We start from the raw sequence: 26,371 nt of genomic DNA, 5'->3' as shown, positions 1-26,371 counted from the left end.
TTGTGTAGCGTACACGCGCTACTCGGCAGGCAGCTGTCCCGTGCAGGTTCTCTTTGTGAGCTACTTTTTTTTAGAACGCATCTACTGCCACCGCATAAAGCCAGAGAATCGGGTATTAGGGTTTCACTTCTGAGTGATTTAGCCATTCGGTTACTTTTGTCAGCGTTGATGAATTGCAGAATTGGGGCGCCATGGTGGTGAGATGTATACAGGAGGACGTGGGTTCACACCAGACCCCGATGCCTGTATATTTTGAGTTTGCATGTGTTCTCCGTAATCGCGTGGATTTGTTTCCGGGTCCTCCGGTTTTACCCTCCATATTTGGAAACATGCCTTTAAAGTATTTGGCTGCTATAAATGTCCACATGATCAGCAACTTCGTCAAGCTATTATTTGTGGCCAGGTTGCTTCTGAAAAAAAATCTGTATAGTATTCCTAATTCTTGTTTTAGATACACCCACCTGGCCACTCAACTACCCATTCACCACCACCTATTTCATGTCATGGGCAGCGCGACCATTACGTGGTCTATAATGGACGCACGCGTATGTGCGCTCATGAACGTACATGACGTCATGTTGGAAAAAAAATACATCTCTCGGAATAGCTTCGTATTGAAAGTTCGCAATCCTAAGGAGAGAGGTTTAAAGTTGGTCACCGCATCGCGCACTTTCAGATGCGGTTCTGCGGCCGTCTGAAACGCTCTTCCTTTCAATGTTAGGAAGCCACCGGAGCTATGCACTTTTAAATCACTTACATTTTAAACACATTTTTGTCTTTAGTCTGTTGTCCTTCCCCCGATTACCACGGTTGGCTACGTATGGTGCTAAATAAATTCAACGTCCACTCGCTCATTCAACCACAATGGTTTAGTTTTTGGAGTTGGAGCCCTTAAAGAGTATTTTAGCTCTTTACCGTTACCATAACATCCTACTTACAACTGTTTAACACATTGGCAGAATAACCAAAGCATCTGCCTACTGTAGCATCATATGGCTATCCCCCAGTGGACTCCTTGCTAGCCGATCACACAGAGATTGATTTAAACGAGTTTGTGCAACCTTATAGATAATGCCTGGCCCTGGCATTAGCCAATCACACGGGGCCTTCACTTATCCAGGCACGCTAAACCATCTAATGGGGTTAGCGCCCTTAATAATGGGTCCTGGTCAATTGACTAGCTTCCTCCACTGGGTTCCAATTATTCAAAAACACAATAGCCACACCTTGATTCACACTTCCCCATGGCAAACCAGTTTGTTCTGACTCAGCGAGCAGTAAAACAATCTACACTATGTGCCTTTGCACAGCACTGGGGGAGAGAGAGAGAGAACAAAAACATATCTATGTTTTATAAAAATCCTCATGTTCTATATACCTCCTGGGTGACCTTGTTTCACATTTTATAACGATGATATAGTATATCCACTCGGGTAGCCACCTGTTTTCATCAGACCCGACCGAGGCATTTCTCAGTCAGCCTAGGTCTGTCAAAACTGTGCAGTGGACTGTAATGAAGTTCAACACAATACCATCAGATCTCGGTACAAAATCGATTCATGCCCACCAAAAAACAGATGCCATTTATGCCGGACTCTCCGGGTGGCAATGCTTTTGTATCCATTACTGGATAAACACGATACTGCACCATGTTACACTGTATACACATTTCCCTAAACGTGTCAGATGTATTTATTGCTGTCACCATTGTCTGCCATTCTCTATTCACTGCTGGATAAACAAAAGATTTGTACCGTGAGGATGCAGTTAATCAAACTTTACTTAATATAACGCCCTTCGCAGTAACATTGTCACAGAGCACAACGTAAACATACCGTTAAAATAATATAATTAAATGCACACTTAATTAAAAGTATATAGATCAGTAAACATTAAAATAAAACAGCCACAGATATGTACAGCTGCAATGCTTATCCCCAGAGGTCTCAAATGATCAAAGAAAAAAAAATATATGAGCATAAAAAAAATAACCTTGTCCGTCAACAAACTGGGCTACCAGGATAATAATCCGCAGAATTTGTTTAAGCAACAAGAATACTGGACTGGTTTTCGACATTATGGGTCTCATCAGCAGTGAGGCTTGTTAAACAAAATGCTGCGTTGCCAGATAATATTGTCTCGAGCACTCTGTCTAAACGTTAGTGCCATGTTCAGCACAAAAATCAATTTTGCATCCAAATCGCATTGTACGTTTCTGCGGAGAAGCACGGATGAAAGCGTACATTAAGCCAATCTGTCTGGCCACGTTTAAATAACGCAATTTTTTTAAAATCCATCAGCCCTCTGATTTTCCAGACAGATTTCACGATTTTTTAATGTAAAATGTAATCTATGCTATAATCAGCGTCATCGGTCTCATTCTTTGTTTTAATACTTAAGCGATACGCAACATCAAACGGTCCTCAGAATAAGTTAGAAAGTTTTGAATTTGCTGCACTGGCAAACTTGGGAATGAACATTGATTTCGTTTCATCCCCGACCGTTTTCAAAAGCTTGCTCGTGGAGGGCATTTCATTATCTGGGGGGGCGGCACTGATTGAATTTCCAATCGCAGATGGTGGAACGCGGTCCACACTGTGTCGTGTCGTAAATAAATCTTTATGAATAGTGACACCGCAGATGGTGGAATTTGCTTGAAATTAGGGGGAAAACTAATTGCATCATTGTGCATTTGCAGATCCCCCCCCCACTCTTGATTAAACGCAGTGGAGCATTTTCAAGGGACTGAGAAATAAAATTAATCACAGCGAGCCGACAGCTTTGATTAAATGTACATACATTACATAAATGACATAAATCACAATGCAAGCATTGCGTTAAATAACGAGAAGGCTACATCGTGTAGAAACGTTATTTAGCATCTGCCCCTCTCTTTCCCTACTAATCGCAGCCTCTGCAAGCGGTGTTGGTATTGTTTACCCAAAAACAAAGGGTTATTGTTGATGACTGATTAGCTAATGTTGATGGTGAATGATGGCTCGCGATTGATTAATGACGGTAAAAATATATATTTATGGATGGTTGTTCATGACTAATGAATGATAATTCTGCCGAATGTTTAACGATGATGATGTTGGCCCAAATGATGATGATGGTCGACGATGGGTATTGATGACAATGATTGATGGATGGATATTTAATGATGAACTATGGTTAACATACATACGCGATAATTCATGAATGACGGTGAATGTATTTGAGATGATGACAGTCACGATTGGATTTAGATAACGACAACAAAAGATGATGTTGACGAAAATGATGATAATGTTACACCTAATTATCAAGAAGCCAATATCGAGCTCTCACAGCTGCATGTCATTAGCCAATAAAACAACCCAAACATTCATCTTTCATTCGTAGTCATTCCTTGCTTGACCGTCCTTCAATCTAAAGTGTTGAGTAACGAAGTTCTTGTAAAACTGCACACCTGCTAAAGCCAGGTTCCAAAACGTGAGTGATCGGTCGCGCAATCAATTTCGCAGTCTCGACTTTCAGGCGACCCGCTCAGCGATTCGTAGCGACGTCTGCCATCACGTGCCGTATTTACGAACTGCGATCGGTGGTTACGACCCCCCCCCTCCTCTCCCTCCCCCCGTTTAATTCTCTCGTTGCACAGCTACCCGCTCGGACGTGGACAAGGCAGTCCGATGGCGACGGCGTTTTTTTTTTTCGAGAGTGACATTTGCTCGCACGGCTTGCCCCGTGAACCACTTCGCATCGTGGGTACTCGCGATCACCCCCGCACGTGCGTCTGCCAGGTCCCATCGTGGGTACTCGCGATCACCCCGCACGTTCGTCTGCCAGGTCCCATCGTGGGTACTCGCGATCACCCCGCACGTGCGTCCGCCAGGTCCCATCGTGGGTACTCGCGATCACACCGCACGTGCGTCTGCCAGGTCCCATCGTGGGTACTCGCGATCACCCCGCACGTGCGTCCGCCAGGTCCCAGAAGCGATCCGCAAGTGCCAGCGGGCGGGCATCACGGTGCGGATGGTGACCGGAGACAATATCAACACGGCGCGTGCCATCGCGGTCAAGTGCGGCATCCTGCACCCGGGAGAGGACTTCCTGTGTCTCGAGGGCAAAGACTTCAACCGCCGGATTCGCAACGAGCAGGGAGAGGCGAGTGGACGATGCGGGCTGGAGAGCAATGCAGAGGCTTTGTTCGTCTGGACCGTATCACGTCACGTGATTTTCTACCACCATTACATTGCCTTATAACCGAACATTATATATTATAAACTCTTGGTGTATAAGCCTTTCTCGAGAGATACTTATCTACATAAATCCCCGAAATAGAATAGAGGACTAATGCCAAAAGAATGGGCTTATGATGTAATTTTCCTTCATAAGGAATTGCTAATAATGGAGATGTTGAGTTTTTTCTTCATAACATGTGCTTGCACTTCTGCCAATGCGGTCCCTTGTACGTGAAATTCAGTTAAATGTGAGACAAACAAAAGGCTTTAACCCTTTCTGGCAGTCAGTGCAGAATATTTACACAGATGTCCAGTCGGGGGACAAATCTGCGTCTCACATCGTCTGCGGCTGTGAAGTCCGCCAGGACCTGCCGGGCGGTACTGGTGGTTGTGGTGGTTGTGGTTGTTGCCCTGCACGTGCTGGAGGAGGAGGCTGTCACGTGGCTCAGTGGCTACGTGTGCTGACGTCCACTCACACAACATAAACCACTGACAGGCATAGTTCATTATTCTCTCGCTAAGCTGGCGCTCTAACCGTATGACAGTCACGTGTAAAAGCAGTCGCTAAATAAAGTCAGGTGCCCCGTTTGTGGAACGCCTTGGCCCCAGACCGTGAGGGGTGCTCCGTCAAGTCGACCTTTTTGGGGCTCGTCTGAAAACACATTTATTCGTCTGCGTAAGGGGTGGGTTTTCCTCTTGGTTTTAGTGTCAAGGGTCTTTCCTGGAATTTTCGTTGTACAGCGCTGTGAGGCCTCGTGTGAATGGCACGAAGTGAAACTGAGTTTTATCTACCTACTATCACGCGCGCTTGTGCTGGCAGATTGAGCAGGAGAGGATAGACAAGATATGGCCCAAGCTGAGGGTCCTCGCACGATCCTCTCCGACGGACAAACACACGCTCGTGAAAGGTACGACTGTGTCTATGTGTGTATGTGTCAGTCGACCCATGGCACCTACTGGGTCTGCACTGTGACCTCCCGCCAGCGGGCGTTCGACACTTCACGTGGCCTTAACGTGCACGTAGCCTGGCACAAGCGTCGTGGTGACGTAAACCGCCACTTAGTGGCGAATGGCGGTTGCCGTTGTATGTGCATTTGCCTGAATGTCGAATACAGTCCGTTCTGCTACAACGCCACGTGTTGTTTTCATCACGTGAATTGAATACAATGCGATGAATGTATAACGGAAACACATTATTAATAACGCGGATGCGAATGGGATATAACGCGATTGAGTGAACAGAACTACGTCGCGCGGGTAGAAATAAGCGGTTTTAGAGCTGCCTCGATGTAGCATCATCACACAAGGCGGGATGCTGCTGGATGCTTCTAGATGCTCCCCACGCACCTCAGTCTTTGTTCAGCCTGCATATGCATCTCACGTGTCACCGCGGACTGCGCTTCACCCTCCATTATAGATTACTTCTGACGCGATTTTTACATATTGCGGCATTCTTGAGGAACGCAAACATCGCCACGTTCGAGAACAGACTGCACCTCTAATCAGAAGCTTTGCCTGCTCCCCAAAGAGGGAGATGCCCTGACAGCTGTCACAATCAGTGCAGTGCCACTTCTTACAAATGGGGAGCCCACAAGGGCCATTCCGCTAATCCTGCAGAACTTGTCCCATGGAGACTGCTGAGCAGTTAGAGGAATCGGCCACTTAACAACAATGAAGGGTGGACGAGTGATGCTCAGGACAACGAGCAGAACGCCAGTCATCTCGGTCAATGATAAATACCTGGGTCTGTCCCGTAAACCTCCTGCTCGTGAGTCTACGTCGCCTCAAATTGCGCCTTGCCTGACAATAAGCACGTTGGTGATGTCACGGCCACTTTGTAGTGAATGGTTGCTGCTGTGTGTTGTGTGCGTGCGTTTGTGCGCGTGCATGTGCCTGGTCCACATATCCTCAAATGCGTGAAGTACCTGGTGCGGCGTGTAAACATTGCCACGGGGGAGACAAAGGCGGCCGGGCGTGATGCTGGCCACCCACCCCCTCGTGTGCAGCTCCGGCCTTCGTAGGCGCTACTCGCAAACAGCACTTGCCCCACAACTCTGCCAAGGCGACACGGGTGGAATCTCCGTGTTGGTTGTGTGTGCGCCGACCCCGTGCGCGTGTGCAGGGATCATCGACAGCACCGTCTGCGCTCAGCGGCAGGTGGTGGCCGTGACAGGCGACGGAACCAACGATGGCCCCGCTCTCAAGAAGGCGGACGTCGGATTCGCGATGGTGAGTGCCGTCGCACGAAGCGGCACGTCCCGGCGTGCACTTGGCAGCCGACGCCTGCGGTATTCTTATCAACGTTGAACAACAACAACAACAGTGGCAACAACAACAACAACAATGCTACTAACAGCTGCCCAGGATGGATTGCAGGACGGCCAGTCTGAATACATATACTCGGCGTGACACCCGCAAATATCCCGCGATATTGCACGTGCGTACGTTGGCTGAGATTCTTTCGCACCGTACGTAGCCAACCGTGCTAGTCGGAGGTATGTACGTACGTATGTTGAACTTCTTTCACACCGCACGTAGCCAACCGTGCTAGTCGGAGGTGCGGGTTGACTATCGGCTGTCGGGGCAAGTTCAGTTTGGCGAGTACCCACTGAGGGTTGGCATGGCACACGATGAGGCAGGGGTAGCCAGCTTCGCGCTCGGGGTCGCCTCTTTCTTCCCAGTCCCTGATGTCTTGGCACGCCGCACCAGGCACTGACTGCTCGCCAAAGTTGGAGCGAGGGGAGCGCTAGGGCCTGTTCAGGTATCACTTCGCAAAGTGCTCGCCACAAATGAGCGACGATGCGTTGCTGCTGATCTCGTAAAGGAGCATAAACCACCAGGCGAAGCCCGGTCATCCTTGCGGCGGCTTTTGGCTGTCACGGAACAAAGACGGTCGCAGCGTCGCACGTTTTCAGATGCGCTTCTGCGGCCGTCTGGAAAGCTCTTCGATATTAGGAAGCCACTGGAGCTGCGCGCTTTTAAATCTAGATAGAAGACGAATTTCTTTTGAAACTCTTTTTGTGTTTAGTTTGTTGTGCTTCCCCCCGCACCTCCGATTAGCACGGTTGGCAACGTACGGTGCGAAAGAAGTTGAACATACATGCATACATACTCGTCACTGATGTTAGCTATGGCCGAAAATCTAACTCACAGGTGGCCTGATTCGTATCAAAAGTGCTCTAGCTTAAGCACTAAACCAACACTCCCCTACACCCAGATACGAATAAAGAATATGCCCCGTATAGCGTGTGCACACTGTTGGGGCGGGCGCCGACACGGTCTGTGACCAGCACCGCACCTGATGATCATAGCACAAACTGCCGTAGAGCTCCAAGTGACGGGGATCTCCGTCTTTCATATGGCAGCACGTTCACATTACTTTTGCCCTGAGAAGGACCTTGAGTACTGTTGCTTTCAGGCCGGGATTCCTTCGTTGGGGAATTCGGCCGGCAATTTAATGTCGCAGGGAAGACCACCAGTGCCGGATTACACAAGTAGCTACATATATAGTAGCTATTGGCCCCGCACTTTCAAGGGCCTAGTGCTAAATGCTTTCAAGCTATCAATTCCGGTTCAGTGATTCTGCACTTGCTCTATTACTATAGTACTATACTGCTCTCAACTGTTATGAACGACTGGGTATGTCGTATTATCTGGCTGTATAGCAAATGCAATTATACAATTACTTGACTATGCAAGTAAAGAATTTGTGTTTTAATATTTAAGTGTTTTTTATTTATTTAGGGCCCCTTTATAACGCATGCTACAGGCCCCGCACTCGCTTCATCCGGCACTGAAAACCGCGATCAGGCTATCATCTTCTCCCCCGGTGACGTTGGATGTCACCACAGTACTTTTGCCAGGCTACGTGCACTTGAGGCCACGCGGAGTGTGGAAGGTTCACTGGCAGGAGGTCACGGGAGAGACCCAGGTGTTATGAGTTAAATAACTGGGATGAGGGGTAAATTAAGCACCTGGGCTCCTCACCGTGCCAACTCGCCACGTTTTTTTAGCTGCTTGCCGCTATTGCTCACTGCGAGTGTCGCTCCTCCGCCCTCTATTGTTGCTCGGTGGGCGATTGCCTCGGTAGACACAAACGCACACACGCTCACATTGATATCTCTACAACTCATCGCTTCTCATCTCCTATCTCCCCTCCATTGCGATTGCACTCAGGGCATTGCTGGCACGGACGTGGCAAAGGAGGCTTCCGACATCATCCTCACCGACGACAACTTCAGCAGCATCGTCAAGGCGGTGATGTGGGGGCGCAACGTCTACGACAGCATCTCCAAGTTCCTGCAGTTCCAGCTCACGGTCAACGTGGTGGCCGTCATCGTCGCCTTCACCGGCGCCTGCATCACGCAGGTGCCCTGAGCCTGAGCTGCCGGCCAGCCCACAACTCGATCGGTCGCCGGCTCTCGCGTCCCTTCGCGCCAATCCACGGTTAACAAAGAGTTTCGGGTCGGGAGGTGGCCGGGCGGCTCGGAGCTGGTGCCGCCGAGATCCCCGGTACCGAATCCCGGCGGCTGCGTGTGATGAGAACTGAGTCCTCAACCGCAGGGCCGTCGATGGTCTCAACACGGTCACCAATGACTGCACACGCACACACGGTTGGCCACGTACTGCGTGAAAGAAGTTCAACATACATACACACACACAAACAAAAAAGGCCAACGCATTCTATTTTGTTCTGCACTTCGCGCGGCGAAATTCGAATCCCAAGAATTGAAATCACGGTTTCGCTGTCATTCGGCGAACGTTCGCACTCGCGTGCAGGGCAGCCGTGGAAAGCGCTGCCCTTTGTCGTGCGCGGGGCCAGGGGTCACTCGAAGGCATTTCTCGGCAACAGCAGCAGCTCCTCGATATTCCACTTGCGTGGGCCATTCTCTTAACACGAGGGGTTGCAGCTGCTGCTCTGCGAGGGATCCAAATGGATCCTTTTGTTTCGTGACACCGGTAGCACGGTGGGGGGGGGGGCACGTCTTACTTTCCAGTGCGTCTTATAATCCAGAAGAGCACACGGTCACCGCTGCCTCCGCTGTTGACGAGTCGACACACCGACGAGTCCACCCCCCCCCCCCACCCTCCGCACGTGCCGCCCTCCCAGGACTCCCCGCTCAAGGCCGTGCAGATGCTGTGGGTGAACCTCATCATGGACACGTTCGCGTCGCTGGCGCTCGCCACTGAGCCGCCCACCGAGGCGCTGCTGCTGCGGCGGCCGTACGGGCGCAACAAGCCGCTCATCTCGCGCACCATGATGAAGAACATCCTGGGCCACACCGTCTACCAGCTCACCGTCATCTTCACGCTCTTGTTCTGCGGTAAAGTGATTTCCACGGCCACCCGGATGGTCTGTTTTGCGCGTGGACTGTGCGTATGTGTGTATGCATCATGTGTGTCGGAAGCATAATGAATGTTACTGGGGGAGAAGATGATAGCCTGCTCGCGGTCTTCACTGCTACGTCAAAATGCCGGCCGAATGCCCCACAAAGGTATACCGGGCCCGAAAAGCATCGGTACTCAAGGTCCTTCTCGGGGCTAAAGTAATGTGAACGGGCTGCCGCACGAAAGAAGTTCACCGTCACTGAGTGCTCGATGGCGGTTTTGTTACGCTCATCAGGTGCGGTGCTGGCCACATACCTCGTAGGCGCTCGCTAAACGGCACTCGCCCCAACTTTGCGTACACGCTATACGGAGAATATTCCTTAGTCGTATCTGGGTGTAGGGGAGTGATGGGTTAGTGGTTAGGGCATGTGTGTGTGTTGAACTTCTTTCTCACCGTACGTAGCCGACCGCGCTAATCGGAGGTGCGGGGGAAGGACAACAAACTAAACACAAGAAAAGCAGTTCTCGATAAATGAGTTTTCTATCTACATCTGCCAGCAATGGCAGGAGAGAGGAATTGCAGGGCTTCACCTTGCCATACAGCCTTGCCATCGGACACACGTGTGTCTGATTGTTAACACTGGGCACCACTGGACTGTCTGTTTTGATAATAACAACAATAAGGCTGTTCTGAACACCTGAGGACAACTCCCCCTTTTTTTTCCGGCCACGACATCCTGTCCGCCGCCCACCCTCGCGCCCCATGCAGGAGAGCAGATCTTCGACATCGACAACGGCCGCAACGTTCCCCTGCACGCGCCGCCGTCGGAGCACTACACCATCATCTTCAACACCTTCGTGCTCATGCAGCTCTTCAACGAGATCAACGCGCGCAAGATTCACGGCGAGCGCAACGTCTTCGAGGCCGTGTTCCGAAACCCCATCTTCTGCTCCATCGTCCTGGGCACCTTCGCAATCCAGGTCTGGTCGCTCCACCGAGTTGCCCTGTCGCGCGCGCCTGCGTGTGCTGCATCGGCCGAGTCATCCCAGTCGGTCGACCCGCGGCATCTGCTGGGTCTGCCCCGTGACCTCCACGTGGCCTCGAAGTGCACGTAGCCTGGCACAAGCGCCGTGGTGACGTCACCGCGACTTAGTTGCAAATGGCGATAGTTGTTGTTGTTGCATGCGGTAAGCGGTGTTATTATTTTTTCAACCAAACACGAGCCCGCTACAAAGCACCGATCACAGAACAAGAAACGCAGTGGGGGGGGGGGGGTGGCATACATCCTGCAAGCAAAAGCCCGAGATCCTATCATCTGCGGGTTATCCGCGAACCTTTTATATCATGCGGATAGGAGGAATATAATTGCGTGGATGACCCCGCAGATAATGTGACGGCCAGATTGCTTTAAAACTGTGCAAAGTAAAAAAACGAAGGTGGAGGATTTCGACACGACGTCGTCATCATGGACGACATCCGCTGGCTGCTTGGGCACAGCTCACTCGGCCACGCTAAAGACGCGGAAGGCGCAACAGCAAAGTTAAACGATAACGGACCGTCGGTCCGGCCACGTGACACCGAGCTGTGTCTCCGACAGATTGTCATCGTCCAGTTCGGAGGAAGACCCTTCAGTTGCTCGGGTCTCAGCATCGACCAGTGGCTGTGGTGCGTCGTCCTGGGCTTTGGGGAGCTGCTCTGGGGACAGGTATAGCGACGTCGAAAAATCATTTCTGGACGTTTTCCGTTGTCTGTCTGTTGCATATTTGGAGTCTGCATGTGCGCGTTGCATTTTTCTCTGGGACCTCCGGGTTTTCCATCCACATTTAGTGATCAACGTGCGTTTACATCGAGTATTTGGCCGCTATAAATTTCCGCGTGATAAGCCACTTCGCTGAGCTATCACTTGTGGCCAGGTCGCCTCTGAAAATAAGCCATATAGCTCAGTGGGCCTTAGCCGGTGAAGCAATAGTTTTAGTTTAGTTAATTTAGATGTTTGGCCAATTCATTGTTGAGGCTTTCCTTGGTTTGAGAAGGCAAGGTATGCCACGACAATAATCTCCCCACAAAGTGGTACCTATTTTAGCGACCCCCCCCCCCCCGAAGCCTGGCGTTGTATAGTTAACAAGCGATGCCTTTTTTAAGGTGCGCAATGTTTGGCCCCACACAGGTCACTTGGCACATGCTCCTGTGCTCATTTTGTAGTTCCGATAATTTCCCCAGCAGATGGTGCACTTGTGCTAAGAGATCATTCGATGTTGCCACGAGGGGTTGTTGCTCGTTGTGTTTTCGTGACAATGCGAGATTAGATTGCATGATGGGACAACTATCGCGATGCCACTTTACCGTAACTTTGTAATTCTATCTCACGTTGTTATGGTCTTTGTTTTGTACCGAGCACAGGCCAAAAATACGAAGCGGGCAGCAACAAACAGCACTCGTATCAGAGTTATAATCGATAAAGAGTGGAACACGTTTCTTTAATTGAGCAAGGTTATGACTATTATACGAGTTTGGGGAGAGAGAACTGTTTTTGGCCCGCAGCGTGGTACGGAGCCGTGTGTCAACCCGTCCCGGCACAAACTTAACCCTTGCCGTCCCGGGACGCCCCGCCCCCCCACCCCAGCTCATCGTCACTATCCCGACGAGCCACCTCAAGTTCCTGAAGGAGGCCGGGCACGGGCCGGCCGAGCACGAGCTGCACGAAGACGTCACGTCCCCCGACGTGGACGAGATCGACCACGCGGAGCGCGAGCTGCGACGCGGGCAGATCCTCTGGTTCCGGGGGCTCAACCGCATCCAGACGCAGGTCCGTGCGTGTCACGTGTGTGTGTGCGTGTCACTTGTGTCACGTGTGGGGAGCAGCAGTATAGCGGTTAGCGTGCTGCGCGACGAGCCGCGGCCGTGACCCGAGTTCGATTCCCGCTCGCGGCCCAACACCTTGGCCTCCCCTAGGTCGACTCGGCCTCAAATGTGTCCCTGCCGCGATGTGTTAATGTCGCCACTGGGGAGGCGAAGGCGGTCGGGCGTGATGCTGGCCACCCACCGCCTCGTCTGCCGTGCCGACCTTCATCGGTGCTACTCGCTAACAGCACTTGCTCCAGAAGTCTGTGATAGGCTACATGGGGGAGCTTTGTCTTTCTCTGTTGTGTTTGTGTGCGTGCAGAGGTGATGGGTGGCTGCCCATCGCCCCCCTCCTACCCACCCCCTCCACCCTGAAATATTTACATGACTGTTGTATGTGATGGAAATTTTTTTTGCCCAATATATATTTTTAGTTAATGTAACACTGAACAATTGAACAATTATTGACCCATTCTCTTTTGCCATGTAGGTTTTCGCAGTGGCGCTTTGTGGCTCTCCGCTGTGTTTTCGGGGGTTTTGACGCTGCTCGGCCTAATGTCCGACGTTTCGCTCCATGCGCCGGGAGCTGCTTTCAGGAACCGAGTCGTCGATTACAGTTCCTGAAATTCGGTCCGCGAATTAACGTGGCGCAACCCCCAGGACACACCGGCAAGTGGCCAAAGATGCGCATGCCATCGTTGGTGCGTTCAGCGTGACGTAACGAAAGCTTAATTCGTACGCGATCAATCTCGTTTAACTTCGTATTAGCAGCGAAAACAGTTCTGTCCCTCGTGAAATGTTTGTCTGAGTGCGCTGCTGTGTATGCGCGCACTTGCGCGCGTGCTCCGAATAGCAAGTGGTGACCATGCAAACCATTTTTATGAGATTCGAAATGCCCAACTTCAGTGAGATGTAGAGACGGGGACCAACGTCTCACTTCATCTACTGGCCACCTAACACCTCTTTGAGTTGGGTGCTACACGCACCTGATGTTCTTTCCGTGATCAATGCTGCCTCCAAATCCCTAGATTCCAGGCGGGGACACACATCACCATCGTAAATTGCCATCATCTTTACGATCTTCATCAGCAGCAGCAGCAGTAGCATTGCATCATCACCATCGTCGTTTAACAATAGAATGGGGCTTATGTTCTAACAGATGGTAACATTCATTCGAATAATAAGGAATTTAATTACCCTCTGCATACAAAAAAAAATACAGCTGTCCTGTCACTGCTAACTTAACAAAATTGATGTGTTCTGAACACACGTAAAAATTTAATCCGTTTTTTTTATTTGCTCAATAAAATATTTCTTGCGAGCACCAATTCGAGCTGCCACGGACACCATTGCAAATGTTCGCCGCAAAACAGGAGGTCGCGTTAAATCATTTCTGCAAATTTTCCATTTCGCGCGAGAGCTCTAGTGGATGAATCGAGGAATTGTAGCGCAACGTTCATCTCTTGACACGCGCCACGCGGTTCAAAGCCCTTGCCGAAAGTCCCAAATAATTGCGGGCGAAGGTTCGTAAAATCTTTTGGCGATCCATCGTGATGGCGTGCGCGTGAAGCCGCACCCACGCTTCGTCATCCGCAGGTTGCCTCCATCTGGGCCATTGCATCAAAACAACCAACGTCAAACCCACACGCTGAGGCAGCTGATTAATAATTGGCGGGCATCTCGCAAGATGTGGATAAAGTGTGGATAAAGCCTCATTTGCCCTAAGCCGCGTGCTCGCTAGCAGAGCAGAGGGTCACCAAGGGTGTGAACCTTTCAAAGTCTCCTTCCAGACAGGGGCTCGGGGCTATTAGACGCGTATCAGCCCAGACGTGGTCATGTGCAGCCCGATATTCACATCTCCGAAGCTGTGCAACAACGGTGGGGGAATGTTAACGGAGGCTCTGATTCCTCGTAATTAATGCCGTGGGCGTGAATGGCGATTAACTCATGCCCACAAGAGGCGTGCCTGATTTTTTTTTAATCTCAGAGGGATGAAATAATTCAACTAACAATTGCAATTTCTCTTCATTACAGGCCCAGCGTCAGTGACTAATTAAATGTGTGTTTTGTGTGTTCACCTTTGACTCACACTGTTGAAGCTGCACATTCTTTCTGCCAAGATGCGCTCTGCTGTTTTTTATGTTCACACGAGCGTTTGAAAAAAAAACTGAGCCCCAAATTTTGCATTTTAATTCCCAAATTGCATGATTTGAGGATTTTAGGTTGGAGGTTATCGCGAAATCGGTGGCCATCCATTGCACATATAATTTCCGCCTGCGGATCCCATTGACAAACAAAGACGTGTTTATGGATGCTGTAGTGCTGTAATTATTATCAAGCACGCTGGACTTGCCATTCAGAGGTGGCCAGTTGGATTCTAGTTCCTTGCTCTGGCCGATGGTGCAAGTTTATTCTGTATCCTTGCCTCTGTCCACCCAGCTGTCTAACTGAGTATACCGCAGTGAGTCGATCGGCTGGTCTCGTGCGGTGGGGGTCAAGTCTGGGTACTCCCACTTCTTCCAAGGCATCTGACCAGCGTGGAAGAGTAGGCCAAATACCCTCTAGAAGCGGTTGTTTAGATGCTCCCTCTAGCTGAACCCCTTCTGCCAGCAAGTGGTGTGAGCAAGCAATTGCAGGGCTGCGCCTTTAACTTCACATATATGTGTATGCCCAGAAGTTTTAACTTAGCTATCTGGATGTTTAAATAACTTGCCGGTTCTTTTTAATTGAAAACAAAATACAGTTTCTGAATGTAAAGTTTTACAGTGACAACTTTCGCTAATGAAGAACTGCGGTTTTGTGTTTAGGTGTGAAACTATGATGAACGTGAATATAACCGATGTTGTCGTTTTATGCTAACCACATTTTATTTTCAGTGATGAAATACTTTAGCCCTTTTTATTTACATGATCAAATTGGAATTTAAAAGTCCCTAAACTGTGAGATGAAAAAAAAACAAATTTGAATATAGATCAAAAATGTATCCTTAACCCAATTTGGATACAGAAATTGCCCTTATGACAACGGTTTATTTTCGATGCAGTTTAAGATGCAAATTATCTTTAGACATGTGCCACTGGTTTTTTTTATTATTATGATCGCATTTAGATGCCACCAAATCGAATTGTATTTAATGCCTTTGGAAAATGACTGCCACAGTAAGCGATATAACATTTCGATTTTATCAACACTATCATTACTCTAGATTTAGACCGACCAATTAAAAAGTATTCTTCAGCACCCATTTCGTGTTTAACGTACCCTTATTTACTTTATATGGTTATTTTTTTCCATCAGGCTATATTGATTTCAAAAGCCTAATGGAGTTTGTTTCTGTCACTCATCTCCGTTAAAGTGTCCAAAGTGAAGAATGTTACAATTTGCTGCATATGCCTGGAACGGTATCGTCGTGTCACGGTTACCCCACGGCTATCCCACCAGGCTTGCAATCCAGAGGTTCAAGCATATCTCCCGGCGTGGCAGTTAAAACAATGGGGCGCCACGGTGGTGAGATGTTAACGACCTCGACTGGTATACGGGAGGTCGTGGGTTCCATCCTGACCCTGCTGACGCCTGCTCTATATTTGGAGTTTGCGTGTCTCTCTCCCCGTGGTCGCGTTGATTTTTCCCCGGGTCCTCCGGTTTTTCCCTGCCACATTTCCAAACACGTGTATTTGGTTACTACACATTTCCACGTGATAAGCCACTTTGTTGAGATATCATTTGCGGCCGGGTCGCTTCTGAAAAAGAGCTGTATAGCTCAGTGGGCCTTACCTGGTAAAATTTTTTTTAGAGTTTAAGGTACATAAATACCCCCCCACACCCCCGCCTCTGTATAAATTGGTATTGAATAGATTTTCGTCAATGGGGCAGGTCGTTGCCTGTGGCAGAGAAAAGAGTGGGCAATCATACCCCTTCCAGGACATCTGGTCAGCTTGCAAGAGGAGGCCTGATGTTCAAATTCAGAGGCGTTATAGATCTCCACCAAAAATGGAGGCCCTTGGGCCAGTAGCAGTGGCTTGAACAAGCAATTACGGGGGCTGCCCCTTCGCCTTCACTGAAATTGCGGTGAGCCCCTTAAAGGGTCGTCGTTTGAGCGACAAAAACTAAAATCTGGTCATGTAAACAAGGGCTAACGTAGTCGCATTGTGCATCCCATTAAATGCAGAGATCGCGGTACCCACAGTCACTCTTAACCATTCACTTTTCTCTTGCAGCGTAACAACGGCCGAGTTGCATGCACGCGCGCGTGCACTTTGCATGCGTTCTCCTTATTAGCGGCAGGGTCGTTAGCCGCGTTGACCGCTCCTTGGGCACCTCGTTTCATTGTGTGCGTTTTCTAACCACGCCGTTTACTGTCGCTGCGTGCTAAATGTCTCCCATGCGTTGACGTTCGCTCGCTGCTATCGCGGGGCTTAGGGTTGAATGGTGCACAAACTCGCACGTTTAGGCGGAGCTCGGTGAAGTTGGTAGCACGCGGGCACACTCTAGGTCAAAGCCGAGGTTGTCTTCTCACCGCTCAGAAGTGCATGGCACACCGCGCGTTGTGGAAATTCGACGTTCATGTGGCAAGGGGTCAGTCACCGCAGAGGACAACACCGCCGGTGAATTCTTAAAAAAGCGGTTCCTATTTTTGTATCGGCCCCAAGTGGGTGGTGGTCCGAGTCGACAACTCAAACGGGATTCGATCTAGCGGACATGCTGATTTACAACTCACCGCTCCTAAACCACGGTGGCTTAGCAGACGCCAAGCAGCGGTCAAGGAGACATCTGAGTACTGTACTCTTAACACTCATACGGCACCGGATCAATTTGATGGCTTGTCTCGAATCAGGATCGCGCGTTTCGATTAACGAGTCAATTCTTTTAACATTCTCGCCGCCCAGCGAACCGCAGCGACGTGTGTCGCTGTCCAGCGTTTCCACAAAGGCAGCGACCATCCCAGCGAGTTGCAGAAGTCTGCAACTGAGAGCCACTGCGCCCGCAGCCTTTGGGCGAATCCCTGCAGTCTCGGCATACGCCCAACAACACACTTTCCCGGGGATTATGCACGAGAAAGAAAAACAAAGCTGAGCCTTTATTTATTTACACGGCAGCCAGAGTTTTGCCCCGTCGCCTCACCATCACCACCACCACCACCTCGACGGCCGTGACGACGGCTGGCCCCGTGCGCCGGATCTTCACCCGCCGAGTGGCATCACGATCCGCGCCACTTGACGCCCTTTAATCCAGAGATCGGCGGTGCCACCGCCGCCGCATCGTTGCGCTCCCGTGAGGGCCACGAGCCGTGAATCTCACGGTCGCGCCGTTTGTTGTGGAGTTGAGCGGAGAGGGCAGTTTTAAAAACAAAAAAAAACGAGATCCCTCTTTGCTCGAAGTTACATTCTTAAATCCTACCGCCGCGCTGCACCATTCAACCCTCGACCGTTTCCGGCGCGTTTCTTGTCGAATTAATTCTGCCCGGATGTAACGTCTCAGCGTCGAGCTCGTCCTGACCTTGTGCGTCTGTGTGCGCTGCCCGTGTGTGCCGTTTTCATTTTCGTTTTTTACTCTCACCCCCTGGTCCATCCCGATCTCTCCCGGCATGCCCGACCGCAACCTGCACTGCCGTCGTCATAATTCCTCTTCCGTTTTCTCGATTATCTGCTGCTGCTTTCATTCCACCTTTCGATCTCTCTCTCTCTCTGTGTGTGCTTGTCTGCTGAAGTCAATCTTTATTCTGAACGCCTTTCCTCTGCCTGCCGGTTGCCCTATGTCTCGCCCTTCTATGTCTTTTATTTAACTCCACATGCGAGCCCATGTCCATCCGTCTTTGTCTCCATCCGCTGTTCTTCCGTTGGCGTCGCTCTCGCTCCACATGCGTTGGTTCATTTTCCTCGCACGCACGTCCCCCCCTGCCTTGTCTGTCCGTCTGTCTTCGTTCTCCTTGTGTTGGGGAGCCCCTTTGTGTCCTTCCTCCCTCCCCCTTCCACCCCCTCCCTCCCTGCCCCCCCCCCACTCCGGACGCCTTACAGATGGACGTAGTAAATGCCTTTCAAGGCAGCTCAGCACCCCCTCCCCCGACCCTACGCAGACAGGCATCCGTGCTAAGCCAGCAACTGCAGCAGATAAATTCACAGCAGCAACAGCAGCAGCAACAACAACAGCAGCAGCAGCAACAAGATGTAATAGCAGCTGCAACCATCAGTGCTTCAGCAGCGGCAGCAGCAGCAGCATCAGCAGCGGCAATGAATGCGCCCTCCTCCTGCACCCCTGCGCATGTTGTAGTCAAAATGCCTTTGGCGCCAGCGATGTGTAGCCCTGCCCGGCCACTCTCTGCAGCTATTTGACCGCTGGCTCTTCCCCTACCCAGCGCAAGCTTGTCCCGTGCACCACTGCCCGTGAGTGAGAGCTCCTACGCGCGTTGCATGGCGTTTCGTCCGACGGAAAGAGACCCCCCCTCCCCTACGCCTTCCCTGCCACAACTACCTCCAAGCACACGGTCCGTACTTAGCGATTCGCTTTTGCAGGGTGGCCAATCCGCCCTCTCGGTCCGCCCAGAGCCAGGGTTTTTTTTCTTCTCGCACGAACGATTGAATTGCATGCAACCGAGTTACATCTAACTGCTGAACCCGCGTCATTTAGTTTCGGCCCCTATTGGACATCTGTGAGAAAGAGCTCTAAAGCTCATTGGATTCCTCCAGTATAAACAAAAATATTCTGATTCTGCTGTTGGTTTAGGGGTGCTCACAACAGCTGAGATAGCAGAGGCATGGTCATGTCGAATGTCCAATCAGAGTTGAGTGCGACACGTTCCCACGCCACGCACACATTAGTAAGAGGGTTTTTTTTAATCAGGAGGTGACATCGTGGCAAAAGGTGATTTAATTGTAACGTCAAAAGCGCAGCCACTGAAATTATTTCCTCATTGCCGCTGCTGGCAGAAGGTTCTTTCGCACGAAAGAGATCCAGGGCGGAGATCTTTGACAGTGTCTTTAGCGCACGCTTCCCACGCTGTTGTAAAGCGAAGGTAGCCAGGACGGGCAGCATCGTCGAAAAGCTCCGCACAAATCGGCTGCGGACCCGGTGAGTGCAGAGGAAGAAAAACGTCGCCAAAAACGGTACACTTGATCGTTCATATTCACGGTGTAAATTGAGAAGAGCCAGAGTTAAAGTCGGAGAGTACCTGACCCCTATTGAAACATCGATTGGGAGTGGCCCTTTGCGGTGCAGAATTAACCGAAGAACCACGATTGACTTATCGCAAAGTGCCATCCAACCCAAGGCGATGACATTCAGCCCGAACTCACACACTGTCGACTTTGCAGTTGAATTGCAGTCACCAGAGGCACGGCACAATGCACGGCACCGTGGATATTTTCACCCCGCTGTTGGTAATGGAGACATCTGTCTGCGCATTGCCAACGTTGAGGCGAAAATGGACATTCGCCGGCACGTAGCTTTGTTCCAGTATCCTTAAGAAAACCAAGCGAAACGACCATCGGAGTTCAAACAAATCGCTTGGTGTTGATGCTCCGTCGGCAGTGGAAGACAAACAACGAAAAGCCCAAAGTGTTCGGCAAAAAACACCGCGTGGCCTTAAAAGGAAAACAAAAAATTTGGGCCAATGGCTCTACTTGATGTCCCATGAAGAAGGTCCGTTGGCTGAAACGTTTTTTTTTAACTGTCACACAGTGCTATTGACGCACGTGTTGAATGTCATAATTGGAATTGGCATTGTGGGGCAGCAGCTGTCTCCAAGCGTCCTCGTTCATTGTCCTCGTGCAACAGAAACACGAGTCCAGCCCCTCCTCGTAGTCATCACGACTCTGAGCTCGTGACGCCACACAGGGTCACCCGGCTGATGCCACCGTAGGTCACGGCGAGGGCGAATCACTGACCCCCGGCGAGCGACGGCGATTGTCGCCCCGAGGTCTCCCCTGATGTGTCTCTCCGTAAGGATCTCTAAGTGCGGACCAGACTTGAATCTCACTTTTTGACCCTTTTGATTGCAAACGATGTGCAAAGTGTCCCCTTTATAAATGTGTTCATTTTTTCCCTATTCTTTTATTGACAAGAGGGAGTGAGTGTATAAAAGAAAAGATGAAAATGTGTTCATCACTGAAGGGAATGGTGACTCAGCTTTTCGGCCGTCACATTGCGAGGGTTAACATTTACAACTGGAAGGTGATTGATCACGACAGCTGGACTGAAACCACGTTTCACACTTATAAGCATTCATCAGCAAGCCCGTCGTTGGTTGCTACAGCATTCCAAGATACTGTCGTAAACAGCCAAAATCTCCCAAACATGCACTGAAAATGTTGCTGACGAATGCTTAAACTATGAAACGGACGCATGCTCCATTACTCCCAATTAAAACATTATTACATTAATGCCTAATATCGGTTTCTGTCCACCCAGAAAAGCCTCACTGAGACTCGAGACTCATTTCAGGAGGGTTCTGTAACGGGATGCTCGGCCACTTCCTTGTTGAGTTGGACGAAACCAAAGTTTTCAGGATTAAAAAAAAACCCACGCCTATGAAGGAATAATGCTTACAGTCCGACAAAATCCACGTAGGTCAGCATGCTACTTGCTCTACTACCTCATGAAGGCACCCCTGGTGCCCTGTCTCTCGGTTGGATCCAGCGTGATGCATCTCCCACCCACGCCCCTCCAAGGCGTATTGCGTCAGAAGCCTGATTATTATTATTATTATTCCCTTTCAGAAAATACACTTTCATAATTTTTTTATACCGCTATTTAATCTCCAACAGATAAAAGTTCTAATTCATTACACGTTTTGACACGCGAGCTCGTTACCGCACAATTCACGTACACGTATGCTGCGCGCAATGCACACCGTTTTTAATTTCAGATTCTTATTTTTTAAGATCCCTTTTGCACTTGCGACGATTCCAAGCGAACAACTGCGAGAGAGTTCCGCGGCCGTTTGTGAAATTTGTTTGCACAGGCGGCCACTGCTTTCATGTTTTCATAAGCGATATATGAATTACCGAACTTCATTTAATGTTCAACCAATTGAAATTACTTCAAAGCTTGTCACATTTGCTTTAGCTCGGAGGCACGGATGAGATTTGACAAGTTTGGTTTGGACGTTTGGCGAGTTAGTTTTTTTTTAAACAGATTTGTATTACTTTACAAACTACATTTTGTAACAAACGTAACAATTGGCCGAATTCAAAATCACGTTGCATGATTTTTTTTAATTCTCCTTCAGTTCCATTGGGCTTTAAATTCAAGTGCGCATTTTTAACCGAAACATTAACCATTGTCACAACCGCAGCTTTGAATGTATCTATTGCGCAATTTCTCGGCCCATTGTCATGGTAGTTGATCACATTATATCTCATTGCCATTGTGTCATGGCCATTACGGACACCACAGCACGTGCATGCAACTCCGGTGGCCTTGAACCCTCGCTTCTCGACAGCTCCACAGATGTTGAAAAGGAATACATGGACTTTATTTTTACCTGACTGCATCATTAACACTACATTGTGCCAGTCTTCAACATTTTTTTAAGAGCGTGTAAGCGCGGTGTTAAGTCACGAACCAACACTGGCAAAGCATTACATCCTCGCACAGACATACAAACTAACCCGTCTCTCTCTCTCCATTGCGACTGCTGTTCCACCCCTCTAACATCATTTTCTCCCCTTTTATATTTACGGCTGTGCAAGTTCCCTGCATCTGGATAAGCAAGACAGCATCCATGACACAGATGTTTTTTCTCCATGCATGGCAGATCAAACAAGAGGGGGAGCTTCAAAAATGTTTTGAAAATTACATCTTAACAACAATAACAACAACAAGAAAACAGTTGAGCTGTGGTACTAATTTTATTGACCCCCCCTGCCCCCGATGGATGATGGGCTGAGTCAATCCTCAACCAGGATTTGAACTGGCAACCTTCCAAGTGCGAGCCGCTTGCCCTACCGCTGAGGTGCCAGGCCATTATAAAAATAAAACTGAGATATATTTGTTTCAAAAACATTTTCGAACACCTCTTGTGTATTCACTGCTGGCCATTATAATGTCAATGCTGCAACATGTTCCTTGAATTTGCCTCTTGAAATGCATTTTGCCTGCTTTACTCTTGACATTTAAAAAAAAAACACCACCACTTTCTTCTGTAAGTGGTTCACCAGCACCAAGGTTTCATTATTATACTTTGAAAATAAATGTTTTGCCCTTTCAGGTGTGTTCATTTCAGATGAAAACAATATATACATATATAAAATGCATAATATACACGCACGTACACACGATAATATTGTTTAGATGAAGTCAAGTCAAAGTCATGTCCCTGCTCGAATGAACATGGGATGCTTCTCGTCTCCTTTTTCGGTGATGGAAATTCAACATTACTATGACGGGGCCCAGTCTACTCATGGAATATCCCACGTTGGCTTCCCACAGAATGGTTCTCAATCCATCGATGCCGGAGAGATTGTGCCCAAGGCAAAACACCCAATCGGGATGTGATTTGGTAACTTTGACCCAAATGCCACCATTAAGTGTACGTGTTACAGATTATAGATTTCACCCATGATTCAAAGTTAAAGCTTGTGGGTGGTAAATTATAACCACTTTGCCCTCTGCTTTAATCTCCATTGATCAGTATATTTCAAAGTAAGTCATGAACATCTTAATGAACTGCTCCCTCGCTCATTCTAGTCATCCTACATTTTCAAACTTCATTTGCCCACTTACATCACCCCCCCACACACACACACTATTATATGAATAACCATGAATATGAATTTAAATGTTGTGAAACTACAAGACATTGCATTGACCGTCAGTCAAGTTCTCCTTTATTGAACCACTCATTCTTCCCACGTTCCATTCACACGTAGCAACCGTGTAGTTACAATGCTTGACCTTACTTGCTGCAATACAAAGCAAGCCCATTCATTGGTTGACGTCCGTTAATGTTGACATTTTTTTTTAAAAACACAAATGCAATTAACAGGACTCTTTTTGTATTTTTCATTTTTGTCAGTCTATGTCTAAATATTTTCACAACATATTTGAACCCTACACAGTCGGGATGAGCTGGAACACCAGCGGTGGCTTACGCGACCCCTTATCGCAGCAGACTCGGCGCCACGGTGATAGACACGATGGCGGGTTTGTGAAACCATATCTTAAATTCTGTTCACCGTACATCGAAAGTTTACAATTTAAAACAATCGTATTATCTAAAGATAATATTTTATCATCCCCTTTGGCAGGAAATTAATCGAAATGCGAACCACTGCCGACCGCCCACAAAGTGGTCTGTAACTTTACTTATTTTTTTGACTGACGTTCCGGATCAAGACCCTTCTTCAGAGCAATCACGTACCTTCATTTACCGTGGACAGTAATTGGCGCGACGTATTACCCAATGTAACTTTAGCTCAAGTAGGAATTGAGAGAATAAACAAATGAAATAACTAAGTCTAATTTCAAGTCTCGATTTGAAGAGGTTGAGTGCACAAACCATTCGTCGTTCGCAAGGTGATTCAGGATTTAAAGTAACGCGCGATTGCCCATCGGTTAATTATATTTATCGCAACAAAAAAAAAACGGGACTCCGAGATTTTGTATTCATTGAGCAGTTCAGGACAGAGGACTAATTCTCCGCGTGTTCGCGAAGTGCAGTGCTCTCACGTTTTACAGTGGCGCATTAAAACGCTCGATTGATTGATTTCTAATAGGTGGTGCAATTAGACACTTGAATGGGCTCGAAAGCCGGACACCTGGGGGAGGTTCCGTGGGAATGAAAGCGTTGAGGCTCGCCCCGCGGTTAAGGGCAGGCAACAGCGGAAATGACAAAACTCTTTTATCAGCCATGGCCAAACACCGAGATCAGTCGGGGTGGAGGAGTGAATTCAGCATTCGAGCTGTTGTATGCTGTATTTTTTTGTTCTTGTGCTTTTAATTACTTTTTCGTCATCATGTCATTATTGTGTTATGCCATTTACGTCTGTGCTTGTTATGTAACGGGTTAAATAATTGCTAAGAAGGTACTTATATTATTTTTGCAAGTGATACAAAAAAATCGACGCCACTCCTTCCATCCAGTGAGCAACTGGGCGATGCGGACATATCCCCATGAGCAGCCCTGAGCCAGTGGTGCAAATTCGACATTCCTATGACGGGGGGCAGTCTATCCATAAAACAGCCAACCGGGAGCTCACAGCGGAGCTGTGGTATCTATTATAGCTGCTCGGATGTTGATGGGCTGGGCTCAATAGAATCTCAACCGGGATTTGACCTCGTGACTTGATAGCGAGCAGAGCGCTCTGACCACAGCGCTGCTAAGGGGTGGTGAGTGCCAAATGCAAAAAAAAAAGTTGTATATTTTTTTGTGTGTGCGTGTTTTTCTTTCATCGTTTTGTGTTGTTTGGTTTCTATCATGCAGTTGGTGTTTTTTTTGTTTTTATCGAGAAGGAGAGAGGAGCCTGCTGGTTAGTGAACGGTGTCTAAAGGAGCCAGCTCGTTTTTGTTTTGTGTCCGACACATCATTAGTCTGCCGAGACTGCTGCTAATCCTAGTAGAACGCCGTTCAATGTCAACCCAATGGTAAATCTGTGATCAGCGCTCCAAATAAGTTTTTTGGGTTTTTTTTTTTGGGGGGGGGGGGGGTGTTTTTAAATGTGCTGTCCAGTGTATGCTAGATGGCAAAAAAATGCAAAATTTTCTTCTTGTGCATGGAAACACGTTCAGGGGATAAGTGGCAAAATCGAGGTCTGCTTGCCACCAGATGGCTTCAGGAGAGAGACCTTTCCTCGACTTTGCTCTTCTTCCTGCGTTGATATAGCACGGACTGACAGCGGCTTACGACCGGATCCGTAGTTTGGGCTGCATGGCCGAGAGTACTTTCGATAAATACTGTGCAAGAAATTAATGCTAACGTGTGTGGGGGGGGGGGGGTGCATTCATAGCTAAAGCAGTTTATTTGAACTGCAATGTTACATTGTAGAAAAACTTCATGCTACTGCAAAGAAAAACAAATGGTCTTACGAGCCCCAACAAACGTTGTAAATTAGAAATTTTCAAATCTTTTTTTCACGCACCAATCATTTCTTCTAATCTAAAACAAACAACAAAAGCTACACATTGTAGTTTAGCGGTAAACGCCACCAAATGCCCTCGAATCGGGCCCTGTAGGTCACGTGACCGCTCGTGCGCCCCCCCCCCCCCCCCGTTTTTTTTGCCCCGTCTCGCGACCTCGAGTGGCGCAGAAACAGCAAACAAAAAACCCGCTTCGACTGTTGTCGCAAAAAAAAACATGTTATGCGTTAAATGCAATCGTCAGAGGTAGTCAATTAATTTTTTTAATGCGTAGACTGCGGGGTAAATGAGGCTTATCTGGAGCACTGTTCATGATTATTGATAATTACAATCGCTCTAACCAAACCTAAATGTTGGGTTGTTATTGCACTGTCAGATTTGATATATATATATATTTTAAACCCCTAAATAAATTGAATGCACATGTGCAATGTTTATCTAAATATATATGATTTAACTTTATGCGCAGTGGCTAGATATCCTGTGGTTAGCACATCTCCCATTCATACACCTGACATGCAGTTCGCTGTCTTGAGAATCAGAAGATTGATTTATATTGGAGGAATCCGATGAGCTATAAAGCTATTTTATTCCAGATCAGAACGTTACAACAACACAATATTAAACATGACGGGAGGGCAAAGTATAGGAAAGGTAAATAAATTACTTTAAAAAGACCCAAATAAAACTAAACTAAAAATATATATATTTATTTTACCACGTAAAGCCCACCGAGCTATGAGCTCAACTAAGTGGCTTATCATGTGGAAATGTATAGCAGCAAAACGATTCTGATAATCTAAACGCATGTCTCTAAGGTTAGTGATATCCAACACCCCGTGATGCCGTGGGCAAGAGCATGCTGCCATATGATGGACCCACAAAGAGTATTTTATCAAAGTCTATT

At 48.4% G+C, this 26,371-nt stretch overlaps 1 protein-coding gene across 7 annotated transcripts in view; it reads left to right on the top strand.

The window, feature by feature from the left end:
* Window positions 1-26,371, top strand: part of LOC116951307 (plasma membrane calcium-transporting ATPase 2-like) — a 200,269-nt gene that overhangs the window by 154,857 nt on the left and 19,041 nt on the right. For 4 of the 7 annotated variants that reach the window (XM_032969843.2, XM_076073532.1, XM_032969842.2 and 1 more), the window contains 9 exons: window positions 3,967-4,146; window positions 5,044-5,131; window positions 6,346-6,452; window positions 8,400-8,591; window positions 9,334-9,547; window positions 10,321-10,532; window positions 11,150-11,257; window positions 12,176-12,358; window positions 18,408-18,557. In XM_032969843.2, coding sequence (XP_032825734.2) covers window positions 3,967-4,146; window positions 5,044-5,131; window positions 6,346-6,452; window positions 8,400-8,591; window positions 9,334-9,547; window positions 10,321-10,532; window positions 11,150-11,257; window positions 12,176-12,358; window positions 18,408-18,557 — 1,434 coding nt within the window. Of the gene's footprint in view, window positions 1-3,966; window positions 4,147-5,043; window positions 5,132-6,345; window positions 6,453-8,399; window positions 8,592-9,333; window positions 9,548-10,320; window positions 10,533-11,149; window positions 11,258-12,175; window positions 12,359-18,407; window positions 18,774-24,811; window positions 24,858-26,371 lie in introns of all 7 variants that reach the window. The other 3 variants (XR_004404165.2, XM_032969848.2, XM_076073533.1) reach the window with 3 other exon arrangements.

Source organism: Petromyzon marinus, chromosome 42, assembly GCF_048934315.1.
Source record: "Petromyzon marinus isolate PM22_M1 ecotype Great Lakes invasive population chromosome 42, UKy_Petmar_22M1.pri1.0, whole genome shotgun sequence".
In the NCBI taxonomy this organism is placed as follows: Eukaryota; Metazoa; Chordata; class Hyperoartia; order Petromyzontiformes; family Petromyzontidae; genus Petromyzon; species Petromyzon marinus.
Note: the sequence above shows the minus strand (reverse complement) of the source record. Positions and strands in the feature narration are given on the sequence as shown.